Source organism: Pristiophorus japonicus, chromosome 7 (genome assembly GCF_044704955.1).
Source record: "Pristiophorus japonicus isolate sPriJap1 chromosome 7, sPriJap1.hap1, whole genome shotgun sequence".
Classification (NCBI taxonomy): domain Eukaryota; kingdom Metazoa; phylum Chordata; class Chondrichthyes; family Pristiophoridae; genus Pristiophorus; species Pristiophorus japonicus.
In genome coordinates, this window is record NC_091983.1 from 27,519,414 (window position 1) to 27,531,427 (window position 12,014).

General features: G+C 46.8%; 1 protein-coding gene across 2 annotated transcripts in view; it reads left to right on the forward strand.

Moving 5' to 3' along the window:
• The window catches only part of dst (dystonin), a 647,938-nt gene that overhangs the window by 163,296 nt on the left and 472,628 nt on the right, over positions 1-12,014 (forward strand). Inside the window, exons 3-5 of one of the 2 annotated variants that reach the window (XM_070884881.1) lie at positions 2,341-2,430; positions 3,384-3,479; positions 9,965-10,042. In XM_070884881.1, the coding sequence (XP_070740982.1) occupies positions 2,341-2,430; positions 3,384-3,479; positions 9,965-10,042 (264 nt within the window). The remainder of the gene's footprint in view (positions 1-2,340; positions 2,431-3,383; positions 3,480-9,964; positions 10,043-12,014) is intronic. The other variant, XM_070884882.1, reaches the window with a different exon arrangement.

Sequence of the window (12,014 nt, forward strand, 5' to 3'; positions counted from 1 at the left end):
GTCCTTTTACAAAGAGAAGTGATTGTGCCTGCTGTATTCTGTAGGTGGGGATTCTGGCAAGAACTGGCGTTCCCACCTATAGTATACAGCAGCGGGAATGATTTCCATTAGCAGGAGCACTGGCTTAGGGGCAGGATTGGGTGCAGCGGGGAGCAATGAATGCACACGGTAAGGAGGAATAGAACGCATTGAGGAGAGAGGGAAAGGGTAAATAAAGAGGGAGGGAGATGGATGGTAAAGATGAGGAAAGTGGGAAATGGCTGACTTTGGGGAAACAAAAAATGATAAAAGGGAGATGGAAAGGGGCAAGAAATGGATGGCAATGAAGAGGGAAGAGGCAATGGAGAGATAAGGGGAATGATGGTAATGAACGGTCGAAAAGAACGGCAAGGAAGAGGGAATGGCAACGATAGAAGAATAGAAATGAGGACGTGGGCAATGGATGTCCAGGAAAGGGGAAGGGTTAAGTCTTCATTGTCATCCACTTGCTTGTAAATTCTGCCATTCATGGCCGAAGATGTACAAATAAGGGTCTTGCACTTGCGTAGCTCCAAGTAGAAACACCCAATGCACGTTAGAGAGAGTAAGGGAATGGACATTGAATCATGGGGGGGGGGAGAACATGAGGAGTAATGATGGAAGTTTCAAATGGTTGAACGAGAAGTGACAAAGCAGCGGGGTTTCCAGATGGAGTTCCAGAGAGTCGGGCTCAGGAAGAGCAGGGCAGTTCTCCCTGCTGTCCTGGCCAATTTATCCCTCAACCAACATTAACTAAATCAGATGATCTCATTGCTGTTTGTGGAACCTTGCTGTGCACAGATTGGCTGCTGCGTTCCCCTGCATTACAACAGTGACGGCACTTCAAAAGTACCTCATTGGCTGTAAAGATCTTCGGGCCATCCTGAAGTTGGGCGAGGCGCGATAGATAATGCAAGTCTTTCTATGCTTCCTTCCCAGATTTGCATTGGCAGTTTTCTGAGGTGGTGACCCGTTTGCCCAGTCCAGCAGTTCTCAACCCATAGCTTGAAACCCAACAGTTAGTTCAGAAGAGAACATGTGAGCCATAAAGTCCTTAGTTGCAAATTGCACACGGTTCCACGTACACCAAGAGGTCATTGGCAAAGAAACCTTCCAATTTATTTTTGTGTTTGAAATAAATTATTTTCAATTTCCCTGCAAGTGTAGTCATGTTTAAATTGTCAAGGGTTGCAGGCCCATCTGTGTCTCTATGCTTGGATAAGACTTAATTGGAACATGGCATTAATCTGCAAAGCTCACTGAGTGGAAAGGTTGAGAATCATAGAGCCTAACCTTGCTGAATTAATTGGCTATTCTGTGCAGTAGCTGTGCTCAGCATTCATGAGTAACTTGTCATGAATACATGATTAAGGCCTAAATGTCGACCATCAACAGAATCTGTAGCAGCCACCCCCCCCCCCCCCCCCGGCCCCTGAGTTTTCTGCATGTTACCGCTGCTATATGTGGATAAAGATAGAATGCCTTGCAAAGAACGGTGGTGAACGGTGCTTCAAGTGGACATGTTTTTTATGGGGCCTGTTTTGTAGGTGAAGGTAACTATGATTAGCATAACACATGTACCTGTATTAAATGCTGTTTTTATTCAGTAACTTCTTTGCTACAAATGCATTTTGCAAAGGGTGCCATCCAATGTCACTAATTGGAAATTTTTACGACTTTGACAAGGGATGGTCTTTTTTGTAATACACATGATGCTGTTAATTTCAACACAATAGTTTATCAAAGGCAGACTCGTATTTCAGGATCTCTTTTGACTTTTGTGTCAATATTCCACATCGAGATAGATTTGATGTATGTGAATGAACTGGTAATGCTAGGCTCTGGTTTAATGTTGGCACTAACTGCTCAGTGTCATGTTTGTTTAATCTAGTAGCCCCCGAACCGTGATTTACCAACCCAAATGAATTGTCATTTATCTTGGGCCAGATTGTAGCTGACACTGTCCCACTGAGAGCTGGGGGACTCTGTCAGCAAAGAAACCTCAACGCACTTTTAATTGCAAAAAATTCATTCTTGGGATTTGGGTGTGACTGGCAAGGCCAACATTTATTGCCCATCTCCAGTTGCCCTTGAGAAGGCTCCTTCTTGAAGTGCTGCAGTCCACATGATGCAGATGCTCCCACAGTGCTATTGGGTAGGGTGATTGAACCAGCGACAATGAGGGGACGGTCGACTGCTTTGTCCTGAGCGGTGTCGCACCTCTTGATGACTAAAAGCTACGAGATCATCCTTTGGTGAGAGTTAGAACTCACCTGGCTGCACGCTGTTTGCTGTATTTCAATTGTGCCTTCTTCTCTCCAGGTACGGAAACACGTGAATGATCTGTATGAAGATTTGCGAGATGGACACAACTTGATTTCTCTCCTGGAAGCTCTTTCTGGGGACACTCTGGTGAGTCCAGTTCTAGAACAGTATGTAAACATTTTGACCCTCGGTGGTTGATCTCGAACTTCACTCCAAATGCGTTCCGCCCTCTCCTGTATTTAATTTTTTTTCAAACCTAAAGATGCTGAGTACTCGGTTTTGCAAGTTATAATTTCTTTTATTTTTTTTCTTAATGACCTGAAACCCATGTTCTGGTTTTTAATTTTGCTCTTCAGGGAATGTTTACTTGTTTTGCTGCTAATTATCTCTCCACATCTGGAAATTAAACCTTTTTTTTTTTAAAGAGAGATATTTTGTAGGGGGAGAGCGGAGATAGATGTAACTAGTTTGAAATATTTTGTACAGTTTGGTCACGGTCTTACAAAGGGGGTCTGGGACATAATATTTCATTCATTCTCTGGATGTGGGTGTCGTTGGCAAGGCCGGCATTTATTGCCCATCCCTAATTGAAGGTGGCGCTGAGCCGCCGCCTTGAACCGCCGCAGTTGATGTGGTGAAGGCGCTTCCTCAGTGCTGTTGGGGAGGTGGATGATGACTGCCTTCTCACAGCCCACCCTGTTAGATCACAACTAGTGTCCTCTCGAAGGACACTGAACTTGTCCCTAAGTGCACCTCCCCGGTGACCATAGCAATCCAAGCAAAAAAAAAAAGTGCTCTTGGGGAAGGAGTTCTAGCATTTTGACCCAGTGACGATGAAAGAAAAGGTGATCCATGTCCCAGTCAGGGTGGTGTGTGACCTGGAGGAAGTGGGGTTCCCCCAAGCGTCCGCTGTCCATGTCTTTTGTTGGAGTACATGGACACCAAGTAGCTGTTGGACCTTTTGTGTGTGCATTACTTCCTTTTTCTTTGTTTGCTTTTCTCTGTTTTATGTTTGCCTTGTGCTTTCATTTCATACAACTTTTTCTTCACTTCTCGTCTGTCCTGTGCCTTTTGTCCTCCTCTCCTGTACGGTTCGATAGCCAAGGGAGCGAGACATACTGAAGACGTTACGGTTGGTGAGTGCAGTGGAAGCATGCGCGTGTGACCAGCATGAGGATGGTGATGGTGATAAGGGGGTAAGGTTACTTGACCAGCCCCCAGTAACTGTACTAATGATTCTTGTACTGGTTGGTGAAGCGATTGTGTTAACAAAAGCAGAACTAAAAGGTATTCTAGGAACATGCTAATGTACCAGCAGAGCGAATGTAGTAGGGGGAGCAACCCGTTACCACAGGTGCCAAAGTTAGTGCCATCCAGCTTAATACCAGCTGGAAACAGGGATGTTTTTCAATGGAGACTCCCTGCATAATTCAGTTCTGTTTGGATCACAAACTGTTAGCTGGCAATAAAAGTTATTAAAAAAAAACACACAAAGAAAATATAATATTTTAAAGCCATGTTTTCTGTGGGGAAATAAGACATGACCATATTATTCCCTTTCCTATTTCTCAACTTACTGGGAGAAAACTGCCGCCTTTTTCCATTCTCTGTGCATGTTTCTGGAGTAAAGTCTTTGGGGGAAAAGACGTTGGTCAGAGTTTATAATACACGCGCATCAGTCTCCAAATTAGGTAGCCAAAATTGGCGGTTGAGTACTGGAGGGTGGGTCGGGAGGGGAGAGGGGGCCGGGGGTGGTGGGGAGGGAATCCACTGGGAATTCGGAGTGGGTTGTAAATATTTATCATTCAGGCACCTACTTTCATCAAATTTTGTTTTTGGCACTCCAGCATAATTTGCACTATTTGCTGAAGGCATTAATCTGGGATTGAATTTCCCGTGGGACTTCTGATCTCCTGTCGTAACTTCTGGCAGGAGATCAGTCGCATCCCTGGGAAAAAATTAACAGGAGAGTCCCTCGTGTAAACTCTACCCCCTGATCTCGATGCGGGGGGAAGGCAGGGGTCGGGGGAACTTCCACAACTGGTTTCCAATGTCGGGAGAAGGCTCCAGCTGGTCCCATCATTGTGTGGCAACTGAGTTGCTTCTCATGGGCACCATCTCTAATGGATGTTCCTTGCTTGCAATCTTGGGGTGCAATTTGAGTTTATTTCCACAATGGTGAAGCTGTGCTTAATCACAATTTGTACTGCTAACGCACTGCTGGTGACACCACCAGAGTTGCCAGCCCTCCAGGATTCTCTTGGAGTCTCTGGGAATTCACGATTAATCTCCGGGACGCTGCTGTGAGCAACCCAAGGAGTAAACTTCATCGGGACTTTTTTTTAAAAAAAGTTTATTTTTCATTTTCTTTGAACACTTTTTTATCACTTGTAAACATCTTGGAGATTGGAAAAGGCTATTTGCCTGGTCGGCCGGTTGGAGGCAGGTGGTCATGTGACCTCCAGAAATGTGCCCAACCCGAGTTGGTAACCCGAGTTAGCTATTCCAAGTCCCCAGCCTCCAATCAGGCTAATGTTGGAGCGAGCGGCTGGAAAGGGGGAGTGAGCGGAGGCAGATTTCAGGCGGGATGTCTCTGTGACTTTGTACTTGCAGTGCAGGTGGAATTGAGATGCTAAATCTTAACGTTCAATTGATTTTCCATGGTCCAGTTGTTAACATAAGAAATAGGAGAAGGAGTAGGCCATTTGGCCCCTTGAGCCTGCTCCGCCATTCAATAAGATCATGGCTGATCTGATCCTGGCCTCAACACCACTTACCCAGCCGCACCCCATAACCCTTGACTCCCTTATCATTCAAAAATCTGTCTTATCTCCACCTTAAATATATTCAATAACCCAGCCTCCACAGCTCTCTGGGGCAGAGAATTCCACAGATTTACGACCTGAGAGAAGAAATTCCTCCTCATCTCAGTTATAAATGGGCGACCCCTTATTCTGAAACTATGCCCCCGAGTTCTAGATTGCCCCACGGGTGGAAACATCCTCTCTGCATCTACCCTGTCAAGCCCCCTCTGTATCTTAGATGTTTCAATAAGATCACCTCTCATTCTTCTAAACTCCATTTCTTCATAATCAACCCCTTCATCTCAGGAATCAACCTAGTGAACCTTCTCTGAACTGCCTCCAATGCAAGTATATCCTTCCTTAAATATGGAGACCAAAACTGGATGCAGTACTCTAGGTGTCCTCTCACCAATACCCCGTATAGTTGCAGCAGGACTTCCCTGCTTTGATACTCCATCCCCCTTGCAATAAAGGCCAACATTCCATTTGCCTTCCTGTTCTAATGGTCTCGGTGAATTTTCTGTTCCTGATCCCAACCTTTCTATCCCTCCCTCATCCTACCCAACCAGTACTGCTCCTCTAACCAGGGAAGCCCATCGCTTTCATGATTCCCTTCCTAATATTCTGATTCACACCTCAAAGCACAGTAGATCCACTGGAAGTGGTTCAAATAAATTCTATCTGCAGTTACACTGGATGCTTCTCTCTGACAGTAGGTCACAGCACAGTAAAACGCACATTGCATTAGGGTTGATGGAGCAGCAATAACAGCTTGCATTTATATTGCACCCTTTATAAATAAAAAAAAATAAACCCTTAAAATGTTTCGCAGAGGCACAAGCAAAATATGGACATGGAGCAAGAAGAGATATGAAGAGGGTGATCAAAAGCTTGGTCAATGAAGTGAGCTTTAAGAATTATATGGAAGGTGAAGAGGGAGGTGGAGAGATGGACAGGTTCAGGGAGAGCATTCCACCGTACAAGGCCCAGGCATCTGAAGGCATAGCTGCTAATGGAGGGAATTGCACAAGAGGCTTGATTCGGAGGAATGGGGAGTTCCTGAGTGGGACTGCTCTCTCCTGATTCCACTCTTAGCTATCCAACTGTCGTAAGAGAAACTCCCGTAATGTCTTCTCTACCCGCCCCTGCACTGTTGGTTCTGGTGTCCCACAAGGATCTATCGTTGGACCCCTCCTCTTTCTGATCGACATGCTGCCCCTCGGCGACATCGTCCGAAAATGTGACATCAGGTTCCACGTGTACGTTGACAAACTCGCCACCACCTCTCTTGACCTTATCACTGCCTCTGTCACCCGACTTCTTGTCCAACATCTAGTTCTGGATCAGCCGGAATTTCCTCCGACTTACTATTGGGAGGACCAAGGCCATTGTCTTCAGCTCCCGCCACAAACTCTGTTCCCTAGTCACCGAATCCATCCCCCTCCCTGGCCACTGTCTCCGGCTGAACCAGACTGTTTGCAAGCTTGGCATCCTATTTGACCCCGAACTGAGCTTTCAACCTCATCTCCTCCCTGTAAACCCAAAGACCACCTATTTCCACCTCCACAATATCTCCCATCTCCACCCTGCCTCAGCTGATCTGATCTGCTGAAACCTTCTTCCACGCTTTTTCACAACCGTGGCAAATGGAATTCAATCTGGATAAGTGTGAGGTAATGCAATTGGGAAGGTCTAACAAGGCAAAGGAATACACATTAAATGGTATGACACTGAAAAGTATAGCAGAACAAAGGGACCTTAGAGTGCAGGTCCACAGATAACTAAAGGTAGCAGGCCAGGTAGATAAGGTGGTTAAGAAGGCATATGGAATACTTGCCTTTATTAGTCAAGGCATGGAAGAAGATTATGCTTTAACTGTATAAAACACTGGTTAGGCCGCAGCTGGAGTACTGCGTGCAGTTCTGGTCACCATATTCCAGGAAAGATGTGACTGTACTGGAAAGGGTGCAGAGGAGATTTACCAGAATGTCGCCTGGAGTGGAGAATTTCGGCTATGAGGAAAGATTAGAGATGCTGGGTCTGTTTTCTTTGGAACAGAGGAGGTTGAGGGCAGACCTGATTGAGGTGTATAAAATTATGAAAGGCCTGGATAGAGTGGATAGGAAGGACCTGTTTCCCTTGGCAGAGGGGTCAACAACCAGGGAACATAGATTTAAAGTAATTGGGGGGAGGTTTCGAGTAGAAATGAGAGGAAATTTCTTCACCCAGAGGGTAGTGCGGGTCTGGAACTCACTGCCTGAAAGGGTGGTCGAGGAAGAAACCCTCACTACATTTAAAAGATACTTGGATGTGCACTTGAAGTGTCGTAACCTACAGGGTTGCGGATCAAGAGCTGGAAAGCGGGATTAGGCTGGATAGCTCTTGGTGGGCTGGTGCAGACACGATGGGCTGAAATGGCCTCCTTCCGTGCTGTAACTTTCTATGTTTCTATGTTTTATTTAACCTCCAGTCTCGACAATCTGCAGCCTGTATCCTAACGCGCTCCAAGTCCCATTCACCTATCATCCCTGTGATCGCTGATCGACATTGGTTCCCAGTCCAGCATCACCCTGATTTTTAAAGTTCTCATCCTCATGTTCAAATCCAGCACTTCTTTCGCTCCACCATTGGTGGCCGTGCCTTCAGCTATCTAGGCCCTAAGCTCTGGATTTCTCTCCCTATACCTCTCGGCTTCCACCTCTCCTCTTTACGATTGTGCTTAAAACCTACCTCTTTGACCAAGCATTTGGTCACCCGTCCCAATATCTCCTTGTGTGGCTGTGTGCCCATATTTGTTTGATTGTGCTCCTGTGAAGTGCCTTGAGGCATTTCACTATGTTAACTGCACTATATAAGTACAAGTTGTTGTCTAGTAATGCAGTTTATTTTTTAAGCTCGCATGGTTTCTGTTTGCAAACGTGCAAAAAGGGGATCGTCCATGACTTTTTTGGGGCGCTGATGGGAATTTTGGGGTTTGCTCCCCCTGAGTTTGCAAAGTCGGAACACCACAACTTCAGTTTCCCTCTTGCTGGATCAGTCAGAAACCGATGTTAAGAGCTTGTCCTCTCTAAATGGGTAATGTAATGAAAATATCCACACAAGGAAGCACTGGCAGCTGACTGTAGTCACTACGCATTTGAAGTCGATTGTTTTTTGAGGGTGGTATCGCGGTTAATGCTAAGCATCAAAAGGCTTTATTTCAAATTCTGGAGAACTATTCTCCGAACTAGCGAGTAAGAAACATCTGAAGGCAAAATTGGATAAACATCCAAAATCCCAAAGGACCACTTCATACATAACACTACGGGACTTCTGCTGCTGAGTTGCAGTGGTTCTCGAGGGTTCTGGTCCGACGACTCCAACTAAAATTTGAAGGAAAAGTTTGCGGCTGCACGTAGTGGCACCACTATTCCCGGCCGGAATGGAGCTGATTGGGGAGTTCCCCCATCAATTATGCCCGGAGACCGCACTGCCGTAAGTGACTGGGATTGATTTTACGCACATAGTTTGTATCCTCCAATCACTGCATTTTGCTGGAGAAAATCACCCTGCTTTTATCGGGAGACTGCTGTAGTTTCAGTCACGAGTTCTGTTTGCTGTAGTTTGTAGAGACTCATTTGAAATAGACTCTGTAGACTGTTAGCTGTAGTGCACTGTGTAAATAGACTTTCTTTGCTGAGTGAATAGACACTGTTTGCTGTAAAATAGACTGTGAGTCCTGCCATAAACCCTGCCCTGCCTCCAACTTATTGACTGACACAGTGGTGTCAGTAGACACTCTGACTTCCAGAGGGCAGTTCAGAGCCCTCTGCCAGTCAGAGTGTCTATTGGCTGGCACTCGACATTACTTTGTACTACTACTGTCTGTCCGTGATGGTCTCTGTGATCTGAGAACAGAAACTATCTGTGGCAGAAGCTCACCATTAAAATGCTTCTGTTGACCTATTTATTTAAAAAAAAACGTTTGGCTGAATGAAGCTCATGTTTAGTTACATTTTCCATATCTTGGAACATTCCTTGGTAGCACAAGTGCTACTTAGAGGGAGGACAAATGCCACCTTAACACCATCTGTTTTTGCTTAGTTCTTTGGACAGCCAACAGGAGATGTGTGATGGCCTTGAGGGATGACCCTTTTTCAAAATAATACAGTTTTCCTGCCCGTTGCTCCTTCCACCCGAGGGTTTTTTTTCCATCTCCCTTTGGCACCTGTACACAATCTGAGAACTGAGCCAAATTGGTGTTGGTGATGGGAGGTTGTGCAGACTTGTGTCCTCCCACTCTGTGGGGCTGTGTGTTGGTTCTGTGATGTTCAGAGCCACTTGCTAACTGTTCTCGCTCTCGTTAAAAAAAAAAATGATTGTATTCAGGCAAAGCTGCTTTCAAAAGTCAGGCCAATGCTACAACAATTTGGTGTATTTTCCATTTTATACATATTTTCCCCCAAATTGAACAGATGCCCCTGAAATCCTCCCCACTGCAATTAAATTAATTTGCCCACAGAGCAATGTATTGGACGTCTGGGATATCCCGAGCTTTCTTCCCGTTGTTCTGGGCATTGTAGCTGAGGGTGGGGAGGAGGCTTGATTTGACTAACTCTTAGCGTGAAGACTTTAATTTGACAGAGAAAATTTGGAGCTGTTCTTAGGATTGCTCTTGAATGCTTCAACCTACCCACCATGCTTTGTCAGATCGCATTTCTCCAAAAGTATGCGCATGCTGTGCAGCTGTAACGATGCATGCAAAGCCTCACAGAACTCCAGCCAGTCTGTCAAGTACAGTCTTCTGATTTTAGTGATCAATTTTCTATCCCCTATTTTGAGGGAAGTTATTTAATAAGATGTCCTTGTGTTTTTTTTCCCCCCCTCCCTAAACGCAGCCCCGTGAAAAAGGGCGTATGCGCTTCCACAGACTACAGAATGTACAGATCGCACTGGACTACTTGAAACGTCGGCAGGTGAGCTGACCATTTACTTTACTCAAACAACGTTGAACGGACTGGGGTGCTTTTGGTGAGAATAGAGAGGGCTGTGGGGTGACCTGTTGGAGGGTTGATGCAGAGGTGATGTTTCCACTTGTGGGGGACACCAAAACTAGACGTTGTAAGTATAAGATAGTTACTAATAAATCCTGTAAGGGATTCAGGAGAACCAGCTTTACCCAGCGAGCGGAGAGAATGTGGAACTGACTATCACATGGAGTAGTTGAGGAAAATAGCATAGATGCATATAAGGGGAAGCTAAACAAATGCATGCAGGAGAAAGGAATAGGAGATTATGCTGATTGGGTTAGATGAAGAGGGGTGGGAGGAGGCTTATATGGCCCATAAACACCAGTTGGGCCGACTGGATTGTTTCTGTGCTAGTAATTCTATGCATTGTATGGATCATTTGGGATTATTCACAGGTCATCATGGAGATATTCAGTCTGAGAGATTCAGTTGCTCTGATTTCCCATGCACAAATCTTTTAAGGTGGGAGAACAAGTTGATAAAGCATACGGGATCCTTCGCTTTATAACTAATACGAAAGCAAGAAAGTTAGGCTAATCCTTTAAAATGTCACTACTTTGACCTCAGCTGGAGTACTGTGTCCAGTTCTGGGTACCACACTTTAGGAAGGATGTGAAGGCCTTCGAGAGGGTGCAGAGGATATTTACTGGAATAGTACCACAGTTGAGGGTTATATTGGGCCCAAGTTTCCACATGATTCGCGCCTGATCTTTAGGAGCAACTGGTGGAGAACGGACTATTTTAGAAATCGCAATTCTCCACATTTTTTTTTTCTGCAGTTCTAGTCAGGTAGAACAGTTCTAGTTTAGAACAGAATTTTTTCTTCAAAAGGGGGCGTGTCCGGCCATGACGCCTGATTTGAAAGTTTCCACAGTGAAAATGTACTCCAAACTAAAGTAGAATGGAGCCAGTGAAGATTTTTGTAGAACTGAAAAAACCTGTTCTACACATTAAAAAATCAGGTGCAGGTTACAAATTAGGCGTCCAGAACGAGGTGGGGGGAGGCGGGGGGGGGGGGGGCGGAAGGGAACTCATTAAATTCGACAATAAATCCTTATTTATACTTCTACAAATATTATACAAATAAATCCAAACTGAATAAACATTTATAAGTCAAGAAAAGATTAAATAAACCATCTTCCTACCTGTGTGAAAGTGCTTCAGCCAGGGAGAATTCTGCAGCTGTTCGTGCCGCTGAGCGGAGAGAGAGAGAGAGAGCGAGAGAGAGAGCGAGAGAGAGAGAGAGAGGGGGGTGGAGAGAGGGGGGGGAGAGAGAGAGAGAGAGGAGGGGGGGGAGGGGGAGAGGGAGGGAGGGAGACGGAGGGGGAGAGGGAGGGAGAGGGAGAGGGGGGGTCGGGTCACAGGAGCGCGGGTCGGGTCAGTCGGGAGGGGGAAGCGGGTGTCGGGTCTCGGCGGGGGGGCGGAGTGGGTGTCGGGTTGGGGGGGGGAGCGGGTGTCGGTGGGGGGGGGAGCGGGTGTCGGGTCTCGGGCGGGGGGGGAGCGGGTATCGGGTCGGGCCGGGGGGGGGGGGAGCGGGTGTCGGGTCTCGGGTCGCGGTGGGGGGGGGAGCGGGTGTCGGGTCGGATCTGGTCGGCGGGGGGTAGCGAGTGTCGGGTCTGGTCGGGCGGGGGAGCAGGAGCTGGCCGTGGGAGGAGCCTCATTCACGCAGCCCCAGTGAGGCCATTCAGCCAGGGCTAGGGGCTGCGTGCTTCGGGCCCCTCCCACACAGTTCGGGCGCCTGGAGCTACTGCACTTGCGTGCCCACTGTAGCGCGCATGTGCAGAGGTCCCGGCACTGTTTTCAGCGCCGGGACCTGGCTCCGCCCCCCCCCACAGCTCGTGCTGCCTGCGCTGAGGGCCAGAGGACCTGCAGGTAGGTGGAGAATACCGAGGATTTTTTTAGGCGCCGTTTTCGGCGC